The sequence below is a fragment of the Corvus cornix genome, chromosome 28 (assembly GCF_000738735.6).
Source record: "Corvus cornix cornix isolate S_Up_H32 chromosome 28, ASM73873v5, whole genome shotgun sequence".
Lineage (NCBI taxonomy): Eukaryota > Metazoa > Chordata > Aves > Passeriformes > Corvidae > Corvus > Corvus cornix.
In genome coordinates, this window is record NC_046356.1 from 4,181,188 (window position 1) to 4,207,877 (window position 26,690).

Sequence of the window (26,690 nt, forward strand, 5' to 3'; positions counted from 1 at the left end):
AGCTCATTTGCTGTATTCCCATCCATAATTTCACCGGCTTCTACCTTAAACCCAATTTCTTTTCCTGCCTTCAACATCTTCCCTGCAAGACCTCCAGAATCCTGACCTCTGACAGTTAAAAATTTTCCTAATTTGCAGTTCATGTTTATTCACGAGCAGCTCGTTTTACCAAAGCCCTGGCAGTTGAGGAGCAGAAAACAGCTTTGCAGAGAAAAATAACATTTGTTTTTGTTTTTTTAGCTCAACGGACACAGCTGGGGTGAGACAAAGGAGGTTTGAGGCCACAAACCCCTTCTTCAGGCCTGAAACAGAAAAAAAACCAAGTTAAACACATCTCAGGAGTGGGTCTGAATAAAAGTTAATGATGTCAAACAGAATTTGAGGAAAATTATCCAGAAAACAGTGGGGATATGAATAAGGAGTGGGATGATGCCATGGGATAAAATGGGGCGAAGGAGATGCCAGATCCCAAACGGTCTGGAGGATCCTATATTGGACTACTTAGGAAATATCTGAACAAACAAATAAATAAATAAATACTCCTTCAGAAACTTCCCTTGGAATCCTGGATATTTGGATCCTACACTGTGAAAGCTGCAGACCTCAAGGCAAAACGTCAAACAGGACCCCAAATACCCAAATATTGGTGTTACTGAGTTTTTTACCATCACTTTACAACCCACTGTAGGACAAGGAGCCTTTAATGCTTTTAACAGTGACCTTTTAATCCTGCCACGGGGTGGTTCTAGAAAAAGGAAGAACAAGGCAGGCAGTGGTTTGGGTGATTTAAGCTCTGTTTCGACAAGATATTATTTAAAAATGCGTATTACAGACTTCAAAAAATATTGTTGAAAAGCCTGGTATCAGTCAGAGAACCCCAATTAAGAAACATCTGGAATAATTCGAATTAAAGCACAGGTTCCACAAGGTGTAGAGAGAACTTACCTTAAAAAGCCTTATTTTATAGGAGTTAACTGGGGAAGAGGAGGCTCTCTGGAGAGAGAACAGGTTAGGAATTTGTGTCTATTCACAAAAATAAACTGTTCAAACAATTCCTTGGAAAGAGCCAAAGGGAGACATTCCGGGAAGATTCACTCCACATTCCCTTCTCTGAAAATCTCGACTGAAAGAAGAAAAAAAAAAAAGACAAAATTAAATTTAATACCCCCCACACACCTTTTTTTTTTTATTTTATTTTTTCCACCTAGCAGAAGTTTAGAGCAAAATTCCTTCCCGTGACACTCCTGGATGAGTTTCAAATAATCAGATGGGAGCTGGGGAATAAAGGAGGGGAGACAGCAAGGAAAAAAACCCCGACTTAATTATATCCCGCACACCTCTGCGGCTTCCCAGGCTCCCGAGGGGATGCTGGAAGGGGGTGACATTTCCACCTACCCCATGACTAATTTAGGCAAAGGCAGAGCTGGCCAAAAAGTTATTTTTGGCCACGACAGCGACGGCAGCGCACGGGGCCAGCGAGGGAGAGGGACAGGTGCAGGGCCAGAGTGTGACATGGGGGTGGGCTGAGCCCCCAAAATGGGACACGAGGCTGGGATGAACCCCCAAAATGTGACACCAGAGGGTTGAAGCCCCCCAAAATGTGACATTGGGGTGATGGAGCCCCCTTAAAATGTGACATGGAAGAGTGGGATGAAACTCCCTGAAAATGCAACCCTGTAGGGATAAAATTGCCCCCAAAATGCGACATTGGAGGGTTGAAAGCCCCCAAAATGTGAATTGGAGGGTTGGCTGAACCCCCCCTAATTGTGGTATCTGAGGATCGGCGGAAACCCCCCTAAACTGTGACACTGGGGGGTTGAAACCCTGCCAAAAGTGTGACATTGGAGGGGTGGAACCCCAAAAATGTGACACTGAAGGGCAGGCTGAAACCCCCCTAAACTCTGACAGTGGGGGGTTGAAACCTCTCCGAAAATGTGACATCGGAGGGTTGGAACCCCACAAAATGTGACTTGAAGGTTTGGAACCCCACAAAATACAACACTGGGGGGTCGGCTGAACTCCCCCAGAATGTGACATTGGGGGGCTGAATCCCCCCAAAATGTGACATTGGGGGGCTGAACTCCCAAAATGTGACATTGGGGGGCTGAATCCCCCGAAATGTGACACTGGAGGGTAGAACCCCCCCGAAAGGTGACACTGGAGGGTTGAACCCCCCTGAAATGTAAAACTGTGGGGTTAAACCCCCCTAAAATGTGACATTGGGGGTTGAACTCCCCAAAATGTGACACTGGGGGGGTTAAACCCCCCCAAAATGTGACATTGGGGGGGCTGAACTCCCCCAAAACGTGACACTGGAGGGTTGAACCCCCCCGAAATGTAAAACTGTGGGGTTTAAACCCCCCTAAAATGTGACATTGGGGGTTGAACTCCCCAAAATGTGACACTGGGGGGGTTAAACCCCCCTAAAATGTGACACTGGAGGGTTGAATCCCCCAAAATGTGACACTGCGGGGTTGAACCCCCCCGAAATGTAAAACTGTGGGTTTAAACCCCCCTAAAATGTGACATTGCGGGGTTGAACTCCCCAAAATGTGACACTGGGGGGGTTAAACCCCCCTAAAATGTGACACTGGGGGTTGAACTCCCCAAAATGTGACACTGGGGGGGTTGAACCCCCCCAGGAGGTGCCCTCGGAGGCTTGGCTGAATCCCTCCAAAAATGTGACATTGAGGGTTGGCTGGACCTGCCCAAAACGTGACATCGCGGCTCATGATGGTCACAGGGCTCCTGCCCAGCGCCGGGGCGGGGACACGGCCCTATAAATCCGCCCCAAATGCGCCTTTTCCCTCAATGAAAGGGTCAGGGAGGTAAAGCGGCGTCTGAGGGAAGAGGGAACGGCGGCAGCGGAGTTTTTGTTCCGCTGCAAGTTCTTTCAGCCTTCCCAAATTGGTGTTTTTTTTTTTTTTTTTTTTCTTCCCCCCCCCCCTCGCCACATTCCGGCTCAAGCAAAATGAAATATATTATAGGCATCGGAGGGTAAGTGCCTGCTAAAATTGGGGATATTTCGTGTTTTTCCTGTTTAATTTTTGTGTGGAAGGTGGTTTGAGACTTGGGGATTAAATAATCGGATTTGAGAGATGATGCAACTTGCTGAGTGTTAGTTCGTGGTGCTTAAATACAGAGAGCTTTGCAGGGTGACATACACTTTTATATATCCCTTAATGTATTTTTTACTTTATACTTTTCGATGTACTTTTATTTTTTATATGCTTTTATATTTTTTTATAACATTAAAAGGATGGATGCTGCTTCAGCAGAGTTTTGCAGGGCAGCACATCCTTTCATACAGACTTTTATATATATATTTTAGATACACTCTATATATTTTTATATGTTTATATATATATACGAATTTATACTTACACACACCTTTATATATTTTTAGAGATACTTTTATTCATAGTTTTATATATCCTTTTATAGGGTTAACAGGAGGGATGCTGAGATGGCAAAAACACCCTCTCAAGTAAATTTAGAGGCCAGAGAGACCAAAAAAACTTATTTTAAAGGCTTCTCTGAAGGACGAAGAGAGGGAAAAAACCCGTTTATAATAAAATAGGGTAGTAGTGTATAAAGGGCATTGATTTTCTTTTTAAAAAGCAGGATTCAAGGAACCTGAGTGTGTTTGTGCTGGGACGGGGCGAGAGTGCGGCAGGACGGTTCGGGAAATGGAACAGGGAAGGGAATATGGTTTATTATAATAATAATAATAATATGCCACTGTGGGATCTGTACAGCTTTGGGATGAAAAAAATGAGGAATAAGCCAGGGCACAGGAAGGTTATTCAGGGTTTTTACATTAAACGGGTTCCGGGGGTATGAGGGAGTGAAGGCAGCTCGGCGGCTCCATCTTGAGCAGCGTGTCCGGCGGGGCCGCGGCTGTGAGGGGGCGACCATGGCGGCCCCGCGCTCCCCTCAGCGCCCGCGGCTGTGAGGGGGCGGCCATGGCGGCCCCGCGCGCTCCCCTCAGGGCCCGCGGCTGTGAGGGGGCGGCCATGGCGGCCCCGCGCGCTCCCCTCAGCTCCCGCGGCTGTGAGGGGGCGGCCATGGCGGCCCCGCGCTCCCCTCAGGGCCCGCGGCTGTGAGGGGGCGGCCATGGCGGCCCCCGCGCGCTCCCCTCAGCTCCCGCGGCTGTGAGGGGGGCGGCCATGGCGGCCCCGCGCTCCCCTCAGGGCCCGCGGCTGTGAGGGGGCGGCCATGGCGGCCCCGCGCGCTCCCCTCAGCGCCGCCGTTGCGCGCGCGCGGGAACCGGCGCTGCCGTTATACGCGGGCGAGCGGGAGCGCAGGGCTGGAAGGGGCGGGGGGGGCGCTGACAGCCAATCGGCAGCCGGGGAAAGGGCGGGGGGGGCAGTCGCAGCCAATCGGCGGCCGGCGCCGGTGGGGCGGGAAATTCAAACGGGGGGGGGCGGGCGGGGCGCGGGTCCCCTCAGGGACCCCTCAGGGGCTCCGCTCCCCTCAGGAGCTCCCGCCCCCGGTCGGGGTTCGGATTCCTCAGGGCTCGGCTCCTTCAGCGGTGCTGTCTCACCGCGGGTCCCAGTGGTTCCCAGACCTGATTCTAATGTGGTTCTTCCACCTCTGTCTCGCCCCGCTCCGTGCAGGGTCACCAATGGTGGTAAAACCACCTTGACCAACAGGCTCGTCAAGGCGCTCCCCAACTGCTGCGTCGTCCATCAGGACGATTTCTTCAAGGTAAGTTGAGTCCCCTCTTCCTTGCAGTGTTAATTGTACATTCAGGGCAAGTCAGTTTTGACAGCTTAGGAGCCACAAGCTTTCTGATTTTGTGGGGGTTTTGATATATATATATTTAATTTTTAAATGACTGGACAGGTGGGAAGATCCTGACCTTTGCAAATGCCACAGGAGCTTGGCACGACCCAGCTCAGAGCAGTCACAGCAAAACCACCTTTGAGTGTTAACAACACATTTAAATCTAGTACTGATTTCAGTCAGTATTTACTGTGCTCTACATTAATTATTTTCTCCATGCTGGGATTTTCCTCCTTCTTTTACTAAAGTAAGAATGTGACTTCTAAATGATACTTCAGGATTGAAACACCTCTGTGCTGGTTTAAATACAGAAAGGGGGTTTTACTGGAGAGCTTTGATAGATCTGCATCAGAACCCAATTAAGTATTGTAGAGATGAATGCCTGGGAGTGCAGAATGTTACTAAACCCTGCACCATTTCATGGCAATGATGATATCTGAGCACCCCACCACAGGTGGAAGTCCAAGAGATGCAGGAATGGATTTGGAGCAGTTGTGGGTCATCCCCAAAACATGAAGTGCTCCAGCACCTGCATCATGTGCTCAGTGTGTCCTGCACAGATTTGATCAGATAGGAGCCCTTGGGGGAAGAATTCTGTTTGATTTTCCATAAAAATCTGTAGCTTCGTGTGACTGCCAGCACAGTGAAAGCTGTAACTGAGCGACCACAGTGCTGCTATGTCCAACTTTATTTTTATTCGAGGAGTTAAAATACCTGTTCTTGAGAAATGTAGATATTCAACCCATGTTTGCACTTAAAATTCTTATATATTGATTTACAAACAATGCCCTGTAGTATTTTGCCAACTAACAACGTACCGAGTGATTAACGTAAAGGTCGTTATCCAAAGTGGTTTGAGTGAGCCAAGGGAACTTTCCAGAGCTCTTGGGGTTGGGGAAAGCTGGGAATGTCGGTGTTCCTGCAGCCCGAGGTGGGGCTGTGGCTGTCAGTGCCCAGGGGTGGTTGGTGTTGCAGTAGTGGCCAGGTGCTGATGGCATCGTAGGGAACTGATCCCGCTGAGGTTGCAGCAATGTTTTATTGCTCACTATATTTCAGCCACAAGATCAAATAGAAGTCGGGGAAGACGGCTTTAAACAATGGGATGGTAAGAGCATTGTTCCCTATAGGATGCAGTAATGTATATTCTTTTCCTAAGTATTTCTTTTTCATTATTAAAAGCTTTAACAGTAAATTTCCGTAATTGTAACTTTACTGAGTTCATTCTATTTCATAATTTCGAGCCCGTGGTGTTTGATGGTGTTTGATGGTGTCCCTTTTTCCCACCCACCCCCTTTCTCCCGACTAGTGTTGGATTCCTTGGATATGGAGGCAATGGTGAGCACAGTGCGGGCCTGGATTGAGAACCCAGTGAAGTTTGCCCGTTCGCACGGGGTGAATGTCACACCTGGCTCTAAAGAGCCAACCTCCCAAGATATCCATATATTGGTCATTGAAGGCTTCCTGCTTTATAATTACAAGTAAGGTTTGGAGAACTCTTTGTGGTTTGCCAGGGAAGATCCTCAAATCCCTCGTGCCAGAGCTAAAAACACCTTTTTACTAATTTCCCCTTCCTGCCTTGTTCTGAATTCTCACCCCGGAGGGTTTTCTGCTGTAAAATGTAGAATTAACCCCTGAATGCTGGTAGAAGTGAGGTGAATGTAAGGTTCTTATTTAGGGCACAGCCCTGAAGTCCAGGGGAGTTTTAGAGCAGGATTTGAGTTAGCAGAGGGGTGCAGCTTCCCCTCATCCCCCCACCTTGGTGAGAACAAGGAGATAATCCATTCACTGCCTGGAATCTCTGGGAATTAAGGAACAGTTCTCTCCTGTGCTTGTTTAACACTGACTACATTGAGCTTAGTAAGAGGAGCAAGCTGTGGCAGAGAGAACTCCCTGGATTTTTGGGGAAGAACATGGAATCCCAGAACGGTTTGGAAGGGACCTTAAAGCCCATCCAGTTCCAAGCCCCTGCCATGTTCAGGGACACTTTCCACGATCCCAGAATGCTCCAAGCCCTGTCCAGCCTGGCCTTGGACACTTCCATGTACATGAGCCGAGCAGTTGCCCTGTCCCAGATTTTGCTGCAAACTGAGTTTGGGATGATCTAGGAAGAGCTAGGGTTCCCAGTCCAGTGCCTGATCCTCCACAGGATCCCCTCTGATCCCCCTCAGGACCAGTGGCAGGTGTTGGGGTGGGAAAAGCCCCTGTTGTGCCACCCTGATCTTCAGAAAAGAGGCTTTCCGTGGTTTGGAGTTAACAAAACTGTGAGGGAAGCACTTTACCCTTGGGTTGTCTTCAACAGACACAAATCCCGTAGAGGCAGAGATTCTTGTGGTGTCTGGGGTGATTTTATGGTTTTTCCTGTCATTAAAAGTGAGATAAACACGTTCTGTCCTTGTCCCCTGCCCAGACCTCTGATAGAGCTGTTCGACATCCGCTACTACCTGGCAGTGCCGTACGACGAGTGCAAGAGGAGGAGGAGGTGAGAACACTCCTGGATGTGCTCTGCTCCTTTACATTGCTCTTAGTCATGGAATCATGGAGTGGTTGGGGTTGGAAGGACCTTAAAGGTCATCTCATTCCACCCCCTGCCATGAGCAGGGACACCTTCCACTATCCCAGGTTGCTCCAGCCTGCCCTCAGACACTTGGAGGGATGGAGAGTTCACAGTTCCTGGGATGTGTTGGTGTCATGAACTGGATTAGAGTGGGAAATTTGGATAGAAGTGGAGAAAGAGAGAGAGTTTGATGTGGTGAACTTGGAATTACAGAGTTGTTGGGGTTGGAGAAAACCTCTGAGATTGAGTCCAACCATCAGCCCTGACCATGTCCCCAAGTGCCACATTCAAACACAGGGATGGGGACTCCACCACTGCCCTGGGCAGCCTGTGCCAATCCTTTACAATCCTTTCCATGAAAATTTCTTTTCCTAATATCCAACCTAAACCTCAGGCACTCCTGACATTCCTCTTCCATGCTGTTATTCCCAGTACACGGAACTACACCGTTCCTGACCCCCCGGGCCTCTTCGATGGACACGTCTGGCCCATGTACCTAAAACACAGGAAGGAGATGGAGGACTGTGGTGTGGATGTGGGTAAGTCTTCCCCAAACAAATCCTTCAGCCTTGGAGTTGGAATTTAAGGGATTGGGTGATTTAATTCGAGGAAACTTTCACTGTGATGATGCAGGGTGCTATTTTTGCTCCCAAGTTGTAATCCTGGCCTGCTCTGGATAAGTACAGGCAGTTTTAGAGCTAAGAACTTATGGCCTTTGCTTTGTACTCTTTAGGACTTAGAGGGGATAAAAATATTCAAAAGAAGGAATTTGTAATGGAATAAGGATTTCACAGGCCACTGTGTTTTCAGGATAGTTCTGTTTTTCCAACAGAAAAACCAGTTGTCATTTGGGTCAATAAAATATGAAATACTTTAAAACTAATCTCCCAAAATCTTGGTTTGATGGAAAGCCCCAGCCTGACTCCCCCTTTTTTCTCCCAGTTTATTTAGACGGCCTGAAGTCGAGGGATGAACTCTACAACCAAGTCTTTGAAGATATTCACAACAAGCTCCTAAATTGCTCATAGGTAACTAAAATCCAGAGGGCTGCAACAGGAGGGACTGTGCTGGGAACAGCTTGGGTCTCACCCTTTTTCCCTTCCTGCTTTCCAGGGTCTGGGGAGATCTGGAAGATCTGTGTACAGCGCGATGTAAATAATACTTTGGAAGTGGGGATGGGGGTGATTCATGTGAACTCCTCTCCCACTGCCCTTTGGCAAGTCCCTTCTGTATATAGTTGAAAACTGAGGATAACTTATTCCCACCGGATGGACAGGATCACCTTGGTGGGTTTTTTTTTTGTAATTGTTTTATATTCCACTGGCTTACAGACAAGTTGGAAATGGCATTTTTATAGCAGAGCAGGTAGAGCTGTGCTGGGAAAATGAGAGAGCTCCTGCTTGGGTGCTCCTGCAGACAGGAAGGCTTCGTGCAAGGCTTGTTTGTAAAATCATCTCTTCAGTTCAGTAAAAATCCACTTTGGTCTCCTTTTGATGTCCTGATTTAATTCAGCGCTCAGCTTCATTGCAATAAAAATGGATATGAAGCTCATCCAAAACACAACAGCAGCCCCTTTTTCCTGGGTGTTTGACATTCCAGCTACAAGTGGCTTCAAACCTCCTTCCACATGCCACTGGTTGGGTTTGGGTACTCACACAGGCCCCCAGCCAGGTGGGAATGGCTCAGTTTGAATTTAAATCCATGAGGTGAATTGGGGGGATTTCTCAGGGAATGAGAAATGAAAATTGTGCTTTCCTAGAAACCATTTCAGGCATTAATACTGAAACCATCCAAATTTCAGCTTGAGAGGGCAGTGCCAGGGGAGCGACATCCCTGCATACATGTGGTGCCTGCCCATAGAAAACCTGTGGGATGAGCACTGGGAGCTCTCAGGCACTGAAATAACTTGCCTGGGGGGACCCTTCCCAAGGTTTTGGGGCCTGAATTAGAAACAGTGCTCTGGAAAAGCAGCTGCCACAGATTAGTGAGGAGTCACCCAAAAACCCACCAAGGTGGGGGCTTCCAGCCTGGTGCTGCAGCAGAGGGGAGCCAGATCCATCTCCTTGTCCTTGTCTTACACCGATGATCTTCCAACGGTCCTGAGCAGGGATCCCATGGCCAGAAAGGGCTCTGGGTCCTGCTGGCACCCCCTGGCTTCCCCAGCCCATAAAAAGGGAGATTTCCTGGTGTGCAGCACCGAACGTGCTTGGGGACACCCACCCCACTCTGATTACACCATTCCAGGGCCAGGGACGCCCTGCTGTGAGCTGTCACCCTCGTTCCTACACAGAGCATTTCCCAGGGCTCAGCTCCCTGGCAGGAACAGGAGATCCCAGGGGGATGCAGCAGTGGCTTCTAAGGGGGTTCCCTGTGCCTTCACGGGTCTGTTTAAACCATGCAGATGTGTCTGGGGTTTGAGAAGACTTATAAGGGAAAAGCCCTTGCTCCCACCTCCTGCCAAACTCTGGGAAGCAGAAATTGAAGCCTAAAAAAGGCATTTTGGTATCTCTGTCCACAGAGAATGAAACGTCACGGGTTGGTGGCAGCTCCGCCTGCAAAGAGGGGCCTGGAGCAGAAGATCCCAGTAACGTCACAGCACTGGAATCCCCCCACAGCAGCACATCCCGTTCATTCTGCACACGAGTTCCTACAGGCTTTAGGATTAGTAGACTCATGAAATCATGAATCACACCCCATATTCTGCTTTTTTAGAGCTATTTTGGTGTCATTTTGTGCATCCACGTGGGTGAGATTCCCCTGCTGCTCTGGGGCAGTGCAGCTCCTTGGCCGGGGTGAATGACCAGTGAGTTCCAAGAGCCTTTTGGGAGTGTGAAACCCAAACCCTCAGCACGAGGAGAATCCGGGAAGGTTTCTCACTATGTGAACTTTGCCCGGCTCAGGAACAGCCGGGGCTATAGGATTTCCATACATCCTTTCACCCACTGCCTCTGCCGACACAGCTGGGGCTCCATCCAAATCCACACCCTAAAGCCTCCCCAGCCCCCCAGGACACGGTGCCTGCATGGGGCAGGACGAGGGCTCAGGTGTCCCCACACCATGGCCAGAGCCCGTGGCTGTGCCGGACACCGGGACAGCCCCAGTGACGCCATCGCCCGTGGGAGCCAAGAGCCTTGGCAGGGAACACCAGGGCAGATTAAATTATCAGCAGGTCCACGTGTCCCATGGGTGGGGAGGAAACCTACACCTGTTGGGACGTCAGCAGGGACAGGGACGTGGGGCACAGCCCGATCCCCAGGGAGCCGCAGGGGCCTCAGCAGAGTGACAACTAAATCCTAAATGGAGCAAATGCCCTGGGCCCGGAGCTGAGCCGGAGGTGAACCCACCGTGGCCAGCCAGGGGGACGCCTGCCAGCCCTGGGATTTGGCTGGTGATTCCCCAGATCAAGTGCAGCTGGATCTTGGCTCCACGGGGCACACAGGCAGTCGAAAAGCCCTCAGTGCTCCCAGGGGAAGCCTGATCCCTGCTGTGGTGTTCTCTGGAATGTGGTGCTCTGGGACCTGGCTCCCCCTGTCCCCAGGAGTGAGGGATCTGAGGCAAGAGGGCCTGGGGGCTGCCCCAGCCTGGGAATACTCCACAAACCATCCCTAGACCTCCCTCCATGCCCACAGCGAGCTCACCTGCCAGCATTGGGGCTCATAAGGAAAAAAAAACCTTTTCCCTCCCAAATTAAGGAAATTCTCTGAATGGGAGCACAGTGCGGAGTTGTCACCACGTGGCACATCCTTATCCCCCTCCCAACCCCTGTTCCCCCACGGCAGGAGCTGAGGCAGCTGCCCCGCTACACAGAAACCTTTATTCTGGGACAAGGGGGAACGAGGGCTGGGACAGGGGGACAAGGGGTGCAGCACCCCGGGGGGAGTGCGGGGCACAGGGGCCACCCAGGGGGCTGAGGAGTGCGAGGCCACGCAGGGATCAGTCCTTGGTCCCAGCCCACACGTGGCTGCTGCTGTAGTGTAGAGGGGGGGGTCTGCCCACCAACCCCCCCACGGGGCTCTGGGGCAGCTCGGGGACCCAAGTGGGGTGGGGACGAACGGCCCCGAGCGCGGCAACGGTGACGGGGAGCGTGGGGACACGAGCCAGGCAGGAGCAGCACGCAGGAAGCCAAACCCCGGGGCAGCACAGCCCCAGCCCCCCGAGGTGGGGGCTCCAGCAAGGCACAGGCCCCCCCCGCACACCGGCAGGGCTGGGGGATGCTGACCGGGGGCTCCCGGGCGAGCGGGGGGACCGGGGAGCGCCGGAGCCCCTGGGGCCGGCCGGGTTAGCGGATGCTGCCGTCGCCCTCGCTGCTCTGCAGCTTCTCCCGCTCGATGGACCACACCAGCTCCTGCACAAACTTCATCTCCGAGGCCACCTGCTTGGCCAGGGCCTCGTAGTGATTCTCCAGCTTGCGGTAGCGCCGCTTGAGCCCATTGGCCGCCTGCACCACGCTCTTGGTCTCCTCCTGCGCCTGCTTCTTCAGCGCCTCCGTCTTCTGCAGCTCCTGCCGGATCTGCCGCAGGTCCTGACTGATGCTGTCGTTCTCCTCTTTGTACCACGACTCCTTCTCCTCGTAGATGGACAGCAGCGCCTCGATGTCCTCCTGGAAGGACTTCTTGTTCCTCTCCAGCTCTCGGAGGCTCTCCTCGGCCGCAGCCACCTCCTCCATGACCTTGGAGAAGCGCTCGAAGTTGATGTAGGTGTTGTTGGGGGGCATGCTGGAGTGGGATTTGATGGTGTACTCCTTCAGGCGCGTGGTCTTCAGCCGGCGCCGCTCGGGCTTCTTGCAGCTGTCCTCGTTGCGGACGTTCCTCCTCTTGATCACCTGTGGCAGGGACAGTTGTGGCTCCAGCACCCACCCATGGACCCCCGGCAGTGACACCAAACTGGCCCCACGGGGGTGGGGGAGCAGAAGAGCCCCAGCCTCGGGGGGTCAAACACCCAAAAAGTGCCGATTCTTTAACTTCTCACCTTAATCCAAGGGTGCTCCAGGCTCTGGGCGATGGTCATTCGCTTCCTGCAAACACAGCAAGGCTGGGATCAGGGCAGAGGCTTTGCTCCTCTTTCCCTGTTAAAGCCCTGGAAAAGCGACTGGGATCCTCTGATCACCTTTGGGGTCAGGCTGAGCCTGGACAAACTCACTGCACTCAGGGCCCCCCCAGGCAGGGCTGCATCCAGCCCCCAACTCCCCAAACTGCCTCCCAAGAGAAACACAGGGCAGAGGATGCCCCGGGAACCTCCCAACCCCACTGTTCCTTCCCAAACCCTGAGCCCTGGGGGCCCAGCTCAGCCCTCAAACCTTCCCAAACCCCAGTGGAGCTGCTGCACCCTCAGAGGGATCTGAGAATTCACCCCATGCTGGTGCAGACAGGAGAGAGGGAGCTGCCTGTACACAGCAGGTTGGGCAGGGGGGGCTGTCCCCTCTCCCAGAGGAACCCCCGGCTCTGCTCCCCATCCCTCACTTGGGGTCCTTGACGAGCAGGCGGCGGATGAAGTCCTTGGCCAGCTCGCTGGTGTTGCTGAAATACTCCTCGTCGAAGTCGTAGTTGACAGCAGAGATGTTGGTCAGTGTCTCCTGCTTTGTCTCCCCCAGGAATGGGGAGGCTCCGCTCAGCCTGAGGAGAGAGAGGGTTGGGATACCCCAAAAATGCTCCAGCCTGAGGTGGGGGGCTCATCCTGCAGCCCCGTCCCCCCCAGACCTGCCTTATACTCACAGGATGTAGGTGATGACCCCGATGCTCCTGGAAGAGAGAGGAAGAGGAGGCTGAAGTCACACAGAGCTTTTGGCACGAGGGGAGATCCACCAGCACGAGGGGATTGGCTGCTGGAGCCATGGGGAGGGGCTCGGGAGGGGAATCACTCACCACATGTCGGCCTCCAGCCCCAGGGGTTCGTAGTTCACGATTTCCGGGGCTTTAGAAGGAAAGGGGAGAAAATGGGTTTATTGTGGGGAAGGAAGCCTGGCCCCATGGACACATCCTGGCAGCAGCACCAGGGTGCTGGGCATCTCTCCAGGATTAATCCAAAGCTTTCAGCATCCTGAGGAGCCCCCAGGAATGCTCACCCACAAACTCCGGGGTCCCAAAGATATTCTTGAACTCATTCCCAGCCTCGATCTTGTGGGCAATCCCGAAGTCGATGAGTTTGATGCGAGGGTTTGGCACGTTCTTGTCCAGGAGCATGATGTTCTCTGGCTGTGAGGGGAGAGGAGCTGGGTCTGTCCCTACACACCAACCTGTGGGAACTGCCCTGGGCTCCTCATTCCAGAGCAGAGGGTGTGCCTCAAGCTGGGAGAGACCCCAAGCACCAGCCCCACTGCACTGCAGGAGTGCACTCGTCCCCACTCCCCAGCGCTGATTCCCAGAGCTCACCTGGGAGTTTATCCCTGCTCCCAGTGCTGAACACGGGGTGTCTGCAGCTCCCAGAGCTCACCTTCAAGTCGAAGTGGGCGATGCGCTTGGAGTGCAGGTAGTGCACCCCGTCCAGGATCTGCTTGAGGAACTGCGTGGCCTCCTCCTCCGTCAGGGATTCCTTCTCAGCCAGGAAATCGAAGAGCTCCCCTCCGGACACCAGCTCCAGGATGAGCACCACGTCCGTCTTGTTCTCGAAGATGTCGTGCAGGGTGATGATGTTGGGGTGCTGGATCTCGCGCAGGATGTCCACCTCGCGCTCGATCTCCTCGCGGCTCACGCCCCTGCGGCTGGACGACAGCCGCCGCTTCTTGATGAACTTGGCCGCGTATTCCAGGCCCGTTTTCCTCTCGCGGCACTTCCGGACAATGGCGAACTGGCCGCTGTGGGGTGTGGGGAGGAGGTGAGGGGCGGAGAGGATGTCCTGCACCACACACTGGAAGCAGCACGAGGATGGGGGACGGGAGGATGCACTGTTTCCCCCCAGAAATGCCAAGAATTGGGATCTGGTGATTCTCGCCTGCTCCCGGGCTTTACACACCCTGGCACCGCCCAGGATGGAGGAAGGAAATTCCTCCCAGGAATGTGGCAGCTGCCAACCGTCCCTGGGCTGTTCAGGTGCTGCTGTGGCCAGCCAGGGTGGGAGATGCCCATCAGCCCCCTCTTCCAGCCAGGAGCCCCCAGGAGCAAATCCCAGAGCCCAGTGGTCCCGGAGGACCATAAAGCTCTGATGGAGAAGGGCAGTGCAGGGGAAATGACTGAAGTCAGAGTAACTGCACCTGGACCTGAGACTCCTCTATACCTTCATACATCCCTGGATCATGGCCAGGGACACGCACATCCCCCAGGGCAGAGTGGGATCCATCCATGGGCACCTCATCCCTCCCCATGGCTCACAAAGAACCACAGCCACAGATGGACAAGAGAACCTGCAGCAACCCCTGGAAGTTCTTCTGCTTTGAAAAAAAACACTTAAGTGACCCAAAACGCTTTTGCTGCCCAAGTGCCCGAGGAGGGGCCACGGCATGGGGCCGGTGCGGCCGAGGCAGTGCTGGAGGATCCCAAGGCAGCTCCCCCACTGCCGCCTCTGCATCCCGGCTGATTAAATCCCATCTGCAGGCACTGAGTCACCCTGGATCCCTCCCACAGGCACAGGGCCAGGCGAAGCGACCGAGGAGGGCCGGAAGCTGCCAGCCCTGGACTGAGCTGAAAGGGAGCTCCACCGGGAGCGACGTTAATTAACACTTTATTTTAACCTCTGCCTGTCAGAGGTGCCTGTCTCTGCACAGCTCCAGCCCTGCTGCCTGCAGAGGGAGAACCACAAAGGATCCAGCAGCTGCATCCAGTGAAGTTCCCGGCCCAGTGCTGGGGCAGGCTGTGCAGCGATGGAAGCCCCCCCAGAACGCAGTGGGATGTCCCTCACCTGCCCAGCTCTTCCCCCATCTCATAGAAGTCCTCCACACTCTCCTGGCGGAAGGTGGACATGGCTGCGGGGCCTTCTGGAGCGGGAGCCACCCCGGTGCTGCCAGCGCTGGATGTCGGCAGAGGGGAGCAGCCGGGGATCAGCACCTGTGGCACCGGGAAAAAGGGGGGCTCACACCAACACCCAGCACAGGGATCCTGGCTCCTCGGGGATGCACAGCCCCAGGCCGGGCAGGCCATGGGGCAGCTGTGGCCGAGGTATGGGTTAGTCCCGGGGATGCCCCCCAGTCTCACCACACCCCAAAAGCCGGGGGACAGAGAAGGGAAGGGGGCCACAACTTTTCCCTGCTCCACAGCCCCCACACCCACTGTCCACCCAATCCTGTTCATCCCTTTTCTGGCCCACTTCCACTCCTATCCCAATCCTCCACGGACCCTCCCTGCCCCACAGCCCCCCCACCCAATCCCCCACAGGCCCCACACCCACTCTCCTCCCAATCCCTGCCCATCCCTTTCCTGCCCCACAGCCCCTCCCCATTCCAATTCCCCAGAGCCCCTCTCACACCCCCCAATCCCTCCCCATCCCTTCACTTCTCCACACACCCCCCCATCCTAATCCCTACGCCTCCTTTTCCAGCCCCACGGCCCCTCCCAATCCCGATCCCCCACAACCCCTCCCTATCCCACAGGCCCCACAACCCCCCGGTCCCTCCCTACCCCTTCCCCACCCACAGCGCCTCCCAGCCCCACAACAGGCCCCACAACCCCCTCCCCAATCCCTCCCTTTCCTTCCCCACCCCACAGGCCTCAACCCCCACACACCCCCCTCTCCTCGCACCATCCCTCCCCACCCACCCTCCCTCCATCACCCCTCTCCCACCCGCACAGCCCCTCACCTTCCTTCCCACCCCACATCGCCCCTCACAGACCCCTCATTTTCACCCCCCGTCTCTCCCAACCTCAGCCGCCGCCGCCGCCCGCGTCGCCGCCGCCACATTCCACCACAGCGGGCCCCGCCCCCTCCCACACGAAGCCACGCCCACCTCCGCATGAAGCCACGCCCACGTCGAAGCCACGCCCACATTCGCATCACTCCCATTCACCGGCAAAGCCCCGCCCACCCTTGGCCCCGCCCACCTTCCGCGAGAGGCCCCGCCCCGCCGGACGGCGGGGCGGGGCCTCTCGCGGAAGGTGGGCGGGGCCAAGGGTGGCGCGCGCTGTTGGCGCCACTCTCTCACCCCCACCAGAGGGCGCCAACTTCGTCCTTCAAACCACCCTAAAAAAAAGTCGCTTTTCGTCACCATTTATCCAATTTTTATTAATTCCAGTGGCACTAATACAGGCGGCGATGGGCACGACGGACAGTCACGCTGCAGATAAGGCATCCTCACCCCCTCTGTGTCTCTCTCGCTCTCTGTCTTCCCGTTTTCCTCATCCTCCTGTTCCCCCCCACCCCCACTCTGGGCCATTCTGCAGCAGTATTTTTTTTTTTTTTGAAGTCAAATAAATACAGAATTGGGCAGATCTAGTGGAAATGTTTTAGTTACAATGGCAAAGATGAGTCATGTGCAACACAGAAACCTATAAGGCTTTTTTTTTTTTTTCTTTTTTTTTTGTCATTTGTTTTCCATATTTGAAGTTCTCAAAATCGCTATGAAACCCATTAATTAACAAGATGGTGGTCACGGGCGTCTAACCCTCTCCGCATGGGTGATAACGCTAATTAATTCAATTTTTCCTGTTCTCCCAGAGAGTTCCATGAGTTTCATTAGAGTTTGTCCAGGAAGTTGTCGAGGGCAGGGATGCCTTCCTTCAGCCCTTTGCGTTTGCGGGTCTCGGCCACCACCTGGCAGGGTCGGCTGGCGCTGTCGAAGGGGTCCCCGGGCAGGATCTGCCAGTGGTCGAAGACGCACTGGGGGAAAGCCTGGCCCCCCGTGTTGGACCTCAAATCTGCTGTGAAACCTGGGAGGAACACAAGAGAAAAGGTGAGGTGGGATGGGAATGGTCATAGTTCGATGTCACTTCCATGGATAGACCAGAGGAACCCAAAGCAGCTCCCAAAAACCTCCCGAGATTCCAACCAGTGTGAGGTGAGGATGGAAAAAAGGCTCCAGAAGACCTTAGAGCCCCTTGCAGGGCCTAAAGGGGCTCCAAGAGAGCTGGAGAGTGACTTGGGACAAGGCACGGAGGGACAGGACACAGGGAATGGCTCCCAGTGCCAGAGGGCAGGGCTGGATGGGATATTGGGAAGGAATTGCTGGCTGGGAGGGTGGCGAGGCCCTGGCACAGGGTGCCCTGGATCCCTGGAAGTGTCCAAGGCCACCCAGGGATCGTGGAAGGTGTCCCTGCCCATGGAAGGACGTGGAACTGGAAGACCTTGCAAAGTCTCCCATGCAAAATAATCTGCAACCTTGGTCTCCTCTCCCAAGCAACAAGTGAGAGGACCAGAGGAAACACCCATAAATTGTCCCAGGGGAGGGCTGGAAATTAGGAAAAGTTTCTTCTCCAGAAGGGTGGCCAAGCCCTGGCACAGCTGCCCGAGGCAGTGTTGGAGTCCCCATCCCTGGAGGGATTTCAAAGCCATGAGGATGTGGGGACATGGTTTGGTGCCGGGTGAACAGCTGAACTCAAGATCTCCTGAGCTCCTTCCCAACGCTCTCCCTTCTCCCTCCCAGGCTGGCTCCAGGACTCACCGAAGGACTCATTGACAGGCAGGTAGGCCTTGACCACGAACATGGGGGTCCCAGCCACCTGGGTCTCCTCAAACACGTGGCCACGCTTCCTGTTGAGCACCCCGTAGATGCCTCCGACCACCTGCTCCGGGCACTACAGGAGGGAGAAGAGTCAGGACTGCACACCCACCTCTGTCCCCCCCACCCCTGCGGGCTGGCAGGGGCTCCTCACCTGGATCTCCACCAGGTAGATGGGCTCCATGAGGCGAGGCTGGGCGGTGAGCACGCAGGCGTAGAGGCAGCGCCGGGCCGTGGGGATGATCTGGCCACCGCCACGGTGGATGGCGTCGGCGTGCAGGGTCACGTCGTGCACGTCGAAGCGCACGGCGCGCATGTTCTCCTCACACAGCACCCCCTGCGAGGCCACAGAGGGGGTCAGACACCACCAGCCCAGGGCAGGCAGTATTCCCACACTGGGGTGCTGCTCCCCGGGCTCACAGGAGCTCCATGGAAGCGGTTCCTAGAGCACCAAGGAGCTGCTTGGCCACTCCACCTCCTTGCTGAGGGATGAACCTTCAAACCTACAAAGGCTGGACTTCTGGAAGTCTTTCCCAACCTAAGGGTTCTGGGGAGCACCAGCTCCCACCTCTGGGCCACCACTGCAGCACCCTCATGATCAGCTCTGAGGTCCGAGCCACAAGAGCTGACACCCATTGATGGTGCTGAAACCCAAATATTTGGCCAGGGAAAACAGGTTTTTTGTCCCAGTAATGTCAAAGAAGTTGTTGGCTTGGAATCTCCTTCAGACTGAAAGTAGTACACAGGAGAATTAATCCTTCCTGTTGCTGTTCCCAGTCTGTCATCTTATCCTGCAGTCCTCTCCTGTCTAACCCTGAAAAATAATTGCTACATAAGGCCAGATCTCTGTCAAGACTCTCAGAGCACCTTTCCCTCTGATGCCAGTTGTGCTCTTCACCTGGACTGTTCCTGCCTCAGAGATGCTGCATTTTGCTCCATGAGAAGCACAAAACCCACAAAGTTCAGTTCATGGTACTACGATGGGTTTCTCTGCAATGCTGGGAGAAACCTTTGAGGCTGAGTGTGCCTGAACTGCTACAAGACCTTCACTCCAGCTGCCACCAAATTTTGTTTAACCTACAAGATGCTGAACTACCAATTTTTTGCAGCGTGACCGTTTTTCCAAACGAACAGGAGGATGAGCAGAGCCACGGGCACCACCCAGACCAAGACCCCAGTCCTCACCTCCTTGGTGGCCCACTGGAAGCCGGCCACCACGCTGTCCTTGATCTCGTTGAGGTACTGCACTCCCTTGGTGATGTCGGTGAGGATGTTGGGGCCGGTGCCGTCGGGCCCGAAGCACCAGATTTTCCTGGCCTCGGTGACGTCCCACTCGTACTTCTCGGCCAGGTACCGCGCCCGCTGCTTCAGCTCCTGCCGGGCCGACACCTCGCCCTTGTCGATGTCCTCAGCCAGGCCATCGGGGAAGGGCCGGGCCTTCATGTACAGCCGGTTGTGTTTGTTGGGGGACTTGGAAAGGCACATCACGTTGGACTCCTCGCTGACCGTCTCGCGGTAGGACACCACAGGATCCGATTTCTGCGGGGACAGAGAGGGGCTGTGAGGCACCAAACCCCAGCCAAACCCCCACGCCGAGCTCAGCGACCACTCAGCCTCTCTACCTTAATGGGGATGCAGGCGTGGTCCTCCTCCAGGTCCTTGAGGCAGATCTCCAGGTGCAGCTCCCCGGCGCCAGCGATGATGTGCTCCCCAGACTCCTCAATGATGCACTGGGAACACCAGGAACAGCGGGTGAGGCTTCGGAATGAGCCACAGCCAGAAACATCAGCAACTCTCTGTGTTGTGTCTGACCCACAGAGCTCCTTCCAGATGCTCTTCCCACTGATCTGGGGGTGTCACAGCACCAACCCAGGGTGGTACAAGGCAGCACTTTGGCAGGGCTGGGACCAACACTCAACTCAAGGCTTTGCCAGGACTGGAGGCAGCAGGCCCAGCACTTGTCCCCCTGGATCCATTCTGGCCACTCACCTGCACCATGGGGTCAGACTTGGCCAGGCGCTTCAGCCCCTCCACCAGCTTGGGCAGGTCGGCCGGGTTCTTGGCCTCCACGGCCACGCGCACCACGGGGCTGACGCTGAACTTCATGACCCTCATGTTGTGGGCGTGCTCGAAGGTGGTGATGGTTCCAGTCTTCACAAGGAACTGGTCCACGCCGACCAGCCCCACGATGTTTCCACAAGGCACGTCCTCGATGGGCTCCACGTAGCGGCCCATCATGAGAATGGTCCTAAAGGGAAAGGTGGGTTAGTGAGGTTGGGAAGGGGAGCAGATCCCACTCAGCAGAGACTTGCAGCCCATAACCAAGCACACTGACAGGCCTCAGACACAAAAGAAGTCCTAAGACAGCACCACAACCCCAAAGCACACCCCAGCCAGGACATACCTTTGAATTGGCTTCAGGTACAGATCCTCCTTCTTGCCAGGTGTGTAGTTTGGTCCCATGATTCTGACTTTCAAGCCAGTTGAGACGAGACCAGAGAAGACACGGCCGAAAGCGTAGAAACGTCCCTTGTCGGAGGTTGGCACCATTTTGGAGATGTACATCATCAGGGGGCCTTTGGGGTCACAGTTCTTAATGCCTGGGAGGGGAAGAGAGAGACACCAGCTTAGCCCAGAGTTACTGATGTATCTGGCACCAACCCCAAAACCCCCACATGGGACCTGCACCCACTGTCCCAGCCCAAGGGCTTCTGTCTAGACAAGAAGAAATGGAGAATGCCTTCCCACTGCCAGAGGGCAGGGATGGATGGGAGATTGGGAAGGAATTGTTCCCTGGCAGGGTGGGCAGGCCCTGGCACAGGGTGCTCAGAGCAGCTGGGGCTGCCCCTGGATCCCTGGCAGTGCCCAAGGCCAGGCTGGACACTGGGGCTGGGAGCAGCCTGGGACAGTGGGAGGTGCCCCTGCCACGGCAGGGGATGGGGCTGGATGACTCTCAAGTTCCCTTCCAACCCCACCTGTTCTGTGATACAATGGAAGATCACACCACCAAGAGATGTTTTCAATAAATCCAGGCTCAGCTGAACCCTCTGGCTACTCTCAGGTTACTCAGCCAGTTCAGTCCTCCAGAACAGAGCTGTGAGCCACTAAACCTGTTTGGCCCATGCTATAAAAGCTACAGACTCAAGAATTCCAGACACTCCTGAGTCATTCATGTGGACAACAAGCCAGTTAGAAGTCTGCTGGAGCTGAGGCCTGGCTGCAAAGCAGCAACTCATCCTACCTATGGCAGCCTCATCGTCAGGGGGGCCCTCGTAGAGCAGCTCGCAGCGATACTTCTGGGCTGTGACGGGGGAAGGCAGGTGGATGGTGATCATCTGCAGCAGGGCATCTCCAGCTGGCAGCCACCGCCTCATCACGGCCTGGGCAGAGCAGCAGGACCCAGTCAGAGTGTTCACAGCGGGGATTCACCTCCCCGTCCTTCCCCACCTCCCAAGTGGGTTGATGGTGACACAACTGGAGCAGCACAACTGCTCAGCTGCTCCCCAAAGGACTCAGACCAGCCTCACCTTCAGCAGGGGTTTGCCCTCCTTGTCCTTGTCCTCACTGTCCAGCTTGATGTCCAGTTTCTCAATCAATTTAGCCGCCTCTTCCTTCTTGAAGTTCATGATTGCATCGAAAACCTGCAACAAGAGCAGCCGTTGGCAGCGCTGCCGTGACCCGGTTTGGATCTGCAGCGGCACCGCTGCGCCTGCAGAGAATTCCTGTTCCTCCTCAGCGCCCAGCCTCCCTCCAGCAGACACAGCCCATCTGTCCCAGGGTACCCAGATGTGTCAGACAGCTGAATTTCTTCAATCAAACAAGTCAGGTCAAAGTGAAGAAATTTTCCATCATCACGCACGGAACGGATGCGGAGAGCGGGAGGCGCCGGCCAGGGAGGAACCCTGAGGAACTCACCTTGAAGATGGGGTCAAGGATGAGCTGGCAGAAGGTCCTGGGCAGTTTCTTTCCATCAGGGCTGGTGGCAGATTTGCTGAACTTGCCGGTAGCAGGGTCAAAGTATCTGCAGAGAGAAGGAAATCAGACAACTGCCCATGCTTAGGTCAGCTACAGACACATGGCTTGCTCTGCCTGCTCAGGAAGAGGCATTCCTTGCCTTCCCCCTCATCCACGTTTCCAGCACTCACCAAAATGTTCTTAACTCCTGTTAAATCAGGCACAACCACACCCTCCCCCTTCACCCACCCTCTGCAGTGTCAGGCTGCAGCCATGCAGAGCTGATCTGGAATTCCAGTCACCACCATTCCCTCCTCACCTGTCTCCCCACAGCTTCTTCATCATGTCCTCAACTTTCTTGGCACGCTCAGCTGGGCTGAGCTGGGCATCTCCCTTGGCAGCAAACTTTGCCACGTACATCTCAGCAAACTGCTTCAGGGTGAAGGCCCAGCCGTGCAGGCCCGAGCCGAAGCCCACGGTCCCGAGCACCGGGTCAATCTGAGAAGGAACAGCAGAGCTGGGTCAGGGGAACAGCTCTGAGTCCACTCCATCCCAAAAACACTCCAGTACAAAGAGTCTTGGACACTGGGACTCTCAAGCAGTTCTGTCCCACTGACCACCTCTGAGGTCCGGGACAGGCACCATTTTAGCTTTGCACCACAGAACTGGGCTGGTTTTCCTCCACTCCCACCAGGTGTGTGCTCCAACAGCTTAGATCCACATGCAGGCAGGATTCCCATCCTTCCCAGGAGGATCGGGAAGGCATGGACACCTCCAGCATGCAAGGATACAGCAAAAGCTTCTTCTCAGAACCTGTGCCCACAGCCCTGCTCCCTTCCCAGGAACCCAGCAGGAGCAGAGCAGGTGGGAAGGGACCTTAAAGCCCATCTCATTCCACCCCCTTCCACTATCCCAGGTTGATCCAAGCCCCGTCCAACCTGGCCTTGGACACTTCCAGGGATTGGGCAGCCACAGCTGCTCTGGGCAACAATCCCAGCCTTTATTTGCTCAGGCCTTGAACAAGAGCTTTGGGAGGGGAGCCAGCGAGAGCCCCAAGCCCAGGGAGTTCAGGCACCTTTGAGCTTCCCCCTTCACTTCTCCGCCTGGGATAAGGAATGATCACTGAGGAGGGAACTGCTCCCTCTCACCACGGTGGCTCATTCCAAGCCCAGCGCTCAGAGCCACCCCTCACCATGATGTTGCCCATGGGGCCGCTTTCTCCCTCTCCGTAGGTGGAGATGATGACGTTGACGTTCTCCACGATGCGCTGGAAGGTCTGGTACAGCTCTTCTGGCTCCAGCTGCAGCTCCAGCAGCGCCCGGTCCATCTTGTTCATCATCAGCACGGGCTTGATCCTCTCGGCGATGGCCTGACGCAGCACAGTCTCTGTCTGCACGCACACGCCTGCCAAACACAGGGAATTAGTGGGGAATTAGTTATGCTCCTCTCCAAATTCCCCCAAAACTGCTCCAGCTGCAGAAAACCTTACCAGAGACACAGTCCACAACGACCAGGGCACCGTCAGTGACCCGCAGAGCTGCAGTGACCTCTGAGGAGAAGTCCACATGCCCAGGGGAGTCAATGAGGTTGATCAAGAAACCAGAACCATCCTTGCTCTGCTTGATGAAGGCCAAGTCGTTCTCAGAGAGTTCATAAAACAGAGAAATAGCTCTGAAATACAGAAGGAACTATTAGAATTATGATCTGGGTTAATCCTCCCTAAAGCTCAGAAACATTCTGCCCCACACAAACAGCTGCCACCACTGGATGTGGCACCCAGTGCTCTGCTCTGGTTCACAAGGTGGTGACTGGTAACAGGTTGGAGTCGATGACCTTGGAGATCTTTTCCCACCTAAATGCTGGGCTCCAGGATTTCCTGAAGTGTACTCGTGGGAGACCAATGTGGGAGATAACAGAAGCACAGGCTACAATCTGCCCTTCCTAAACCATGACATCCTCCAGCATCCCAACCTCCTCCAACTCTCTGCAGTTCTCAAGCACCCAAAGAGGGCTCCATTCCCAAATGAAGGATTTAGGGTTTTTCTACTAACCCCATCTATGTTCTCCACCCCTTTTCAGGACCCTCAGGATCCTCACAGCCACCAGATACATCCCCAGAGATGCTCCCAAGAGTCTCCACACCACATCCACAGGATATCCAACAATCCTGGTGCTCAACTGGGAGGGGGAAGCTGCTGCTTCCCCAGTGCCCACCAAGGAATTGCTCAGTGGCTGAGCAGAAGCCAACCAACACTTGGTGCATCATTCAAGACCCTCAGGAGCACGAGATGAGCTTCTGGACTAGAGCAGAGCCCTACAGCATCTTCTTCCACCTCCTGGATGAGTCAAACTCCCCAAAGCTCAGCTCAGGGAACACCAGGAGCCTGAAGGGAGGGCACTCACGTGGATTTGATGGTGATGCACCGTTCCTGCTCGTCCTTGCGGGTGTCGGTGAACCGGGTCTCCCCGGCGCGTGCCGAGGCAATGATGCCGGCCTTGCACACCAGGGAATCCGTCAGCGTGGATTTGCCGTGGTCCACGTGGGCGATCACGGACATGTTCCTGATGTTGGCCTTTTTGTCCATGATGGCCCGTATCTGGTCTACTGTGAAGTTCACCTTGAGGGAGGAGATGAGGGGGACTCAGTGTGTACGGAAACAGCTCTGGCAATTCCAAAGAATCCCAATCTCCCATAAATATCTGCCATGGTCACGGTGACACCAACTTTGCCTGGGTGACAACACAGCCCGCAGCAAAGGCACCGCAGCGGGGCTGCGGCACCAACCCCTCCCTGCCCCAGTGTCCCCCAAGCCGCGGTGTCAGCGGGTGCTGGGCGCAAAACGTCCCCAAAACCGAGCCCGGGCAGGTGCCGGTGACAGTGACAGCCCAGACCGCAGCGTTACATAAGGCACGACCGGCACCGCAGCGCCCCGTCCCCGGCGCCACCACCGCGCTGCCACATCAGCGCGACCGCTCCAGCGCCCCGCGGGGCAGCGGCAGCCCCGGCACCGACACCGGCGGCTCCTGCCGGCGCCGGGGGTGACACGGCCGCCCGGGCCGGCCCCCTCCCGCCGCCCCACCCTCTCCCCGCAGCCGCGGCCCAGCCCGGCAGCACAGGCCGCAGCCGCCGCCGTGGGATCCGCAGCGCTCGCGGAACCGCCATCCCCGGCGATACAGGAAGCGCGACGGCCGCTCATCCCCCCGGGAGCGGCGGCGGCCAGCAGGAGCTCACCATGGTGGCGGATGGCGGCGGATGCTGCGGGGCGGGGGGGTCGCGGCAATGGCGGTGGCTCGGCCCTGTCTCGCTGGCGAGCGCAGAGCGGGCGGAAGAGAGCGCTGACGTCAGCCGGTGCCCTCTTATAGGGCGGCACCGCCGGGGGCAGGGCCTGCGCCGAGCGCGTGCGCGGCCGCGCCGCTCTATCCGGCGGACTCTATGGTCGGGAGGCTGTTCCGCCTCGCCGACCACGTGCGTGTCACCGCGGCCGCACCGGGACTACAGCGGGGCGACACCGGGGGAACAGCGACCGGGCTACAGCCAGGGGAACGTCCGCCCGTCCCGCTGCCGGTGTGGGAACCGGCCCGGGGCACCGGGGTCGGTGAGGCCGCCCTCGGAGCGGTGAGAGCCCCGCCGCCGGTGTCACCGAGCGGCAGGCGAGCACGAGGGCTCGGCCACCGGGAGAAGGCCGTAGGGCTGAGCCCGGTGTCAGCGTCGGTGGCAGGCACCGGTCCCGGGCACCGGTGGGTCCGGCCCGCCCCGCCCCGGTCCCGCAGGGTGCCCGCACTGCGCACGCTCCGCGCGCACCGGGGGTACCGGTGCTGCAGCGCCCCCTGCGGGCGGGGAGGAGCGCGGAGGCACCGGGACCGAACGGGGGGACCCGCGGGACCGGCACCGGCCTGACCCCCCCGCCGGGCAGGGGCTGTCACGGAGCCGCAGGGCTCGGGCTCCGAGCCGTCGCCGTGCGCCCTCGTCGGCGTTAAAGCTCACAAAAATCATGGAGTCATGGAATGCTCTGGGTGGGAAGGGACGTGAAGGAACATCCAGTGCCACCCTGCCAGGCAGGGGCACTTCCCACTGTCCCAGGCTGTTCCCAGCCCCAGTGTCCAGCCTGGCCTTGGGCACTGCCAGGGATCCAGGGGCAGCCCCAGCTGCTCTGGGCACCCTGTGCCAGGGCCTGCCCACCCTCCCAGGGAACAATTCCTGCCCAATATCCCATCCAGCCCTGCCCTCTGGCACTGGGAAGCCATTCCCTGTGTCCTGTCCCTCCGTCCTGTGTCCCAAGCCTCTCTCCATATTTCTTGTCAGCCCCTTCAGGCCCACAAATAAGTCACCCCAAAACTGCTCCAGGCTGAACAACCCAAATTCAGCCTAAATCCAAGACACGGTCCCCAGACCGCCTCACCAGCAGCTCCCAAATTCCCAGCCTGCCTGTGTCAGGCAGGGACAGACAGGACAGCGATGGAGCTACACCCAGGACGGATTTGGCCCCGGCTCTCCCACCGTGACAGGATGAATTATCGGCCTTTGGGGTTTCCATAGCAATCCAGGATTTTTAGCACCAACCCTGGCTTTTGCCAGCCTGGAAGGGAAAGCTGGGAAACCTGATTAACATCCTGGTCTTCCTGAGAAACTGTTAATTGCCTTTTCGTTTAATTAGTATGTGGGGTTGATGGCAAGGAAAGTGCTGGAAAACCTCTCCCAGTGCAGCGTTCCACCCCAAACACTGGAGTTACCCCTGAAGATCATCGAGTCCAAACCCTGGCCCTGCACCAACACCCCAACAATCCCACCCTGTCCCAGAGCGTTGTCCCAACACT

The 26,690-nt window shown here is 55.9% G+C and overlaps 3 protein-coding genes and 1 non-coding gene across 4 annotated transcripts; 1 reads left to right on the forward strand and 3 right to left on the reverse strand.

Moving 5' to 3' along the window:
* Positions 1 to 2,780: 2,780 nt before the first annotated feature.
* On the forward strand, positions 2,781 to 8,893 carry NMRK2 (nicotinamide riboside kinase 2). Its single transcript, XM_010412224.4, has 8 exons — positions 2,781 to 2,997; positions 4,620 to 4,710; positions 5,845 to 5,893; positions 6,095 to 6,266; positions 7,196 to 7,267; positions 7,775 to 7,881; positions 8,285 to 8,370; positions 8,456 to 8,893. Exons 1-7 carry the CDS (start codon positions 2,972 to 2,974, stop codon positions 8,368 to 8,370), a joined length of 603 nt encoding a protein of 200 aa, XP_010410526.2. The 5' UTR covers positions 2,781 to 2,971; the 3' UTR covers positions 8,456 to 8,893.
* A 2,243-nt stretch (positions 8,894 to 11,136) lies between these two features.
* DAPK3 (death associated protein kinase 3) lies at positions 11,137 to 16,227 on the reverse strand. The gene is made up of 9 exons (XM_039566015.1): positions 16,131 to 16,227; positions 15,173 to 15,318; positions 13,772 to 14,132; positions 13,404 to 13,533; positions 13,204 to 13,252; positions 13,054 to 13,080; positions 12,802 to 12,954; positions 12,311 to 12,356; positions 11,137 to 12,164 (listed from the first exon to the last, which is right to left on the reverse strand). Exons 2-9 carry the CDS (start codon positions 15,232 to 15,234, stop codon positions 11,622 to 11,624), a joined length of 1,371 nt encoding a protein of 456 aa, XP_039421949.1. The 5' UTR covers positions 15,235 to 15,318; positions 16,131 to 16,227; the 3' UTR covers positions 11,137 to 11,621.
* Positions 16,228 to 16,462: 235 nt separating this feature from the next.
* On the reverse strand, positions 16,463 to 25,213 carry EEF2 (eukaryotic translation elongation factor 2). Its single transcript, XM_039565985.1, has 15 exons — positions 25,108 to 25,213; positions 24,279 to 24,493; positions 23,365 to 23,546; positions 23,068 to 23,279; positions 22,195 to 22,373; positions 21,837 to 21,942; positions 21,449 to 21,562; positions 21,163 to 21,301; positions 20,326 to 20,521; positions 19,911 to 20,169; positions 19,544 to 19,651; positions 19,107 to 19,460; positions 18,076 to 18,258; positions 17,865 to 17,997; positions 16,463 to 17,133 (listed from the first exon to the last, which is right to left on the reverse strand). The coding sequence occupies exons 1-15, from the start codon at positions 25,108 to 25,110 to the stop codon at positions 16,940 to 16,942; spliced, it is 2,577 nt and encodes an 858-aa protein (XP_039421919.1). The 5' UTR covers positions 25,111 to 25,213; the 3' UTR covers positions 16,463 to 16,939.
* Positions 21,711 to 21,779, reverse strand: LOC120411462. The gene has a single exon (XR_005603765.1). It is a non-coding gene; the product is annotated as a small nucleolar RNA SNORD37 (small nucleolar RNA).
* Positions 25,214 to 26,690: the final 1,477 nt, after the last annotated feature.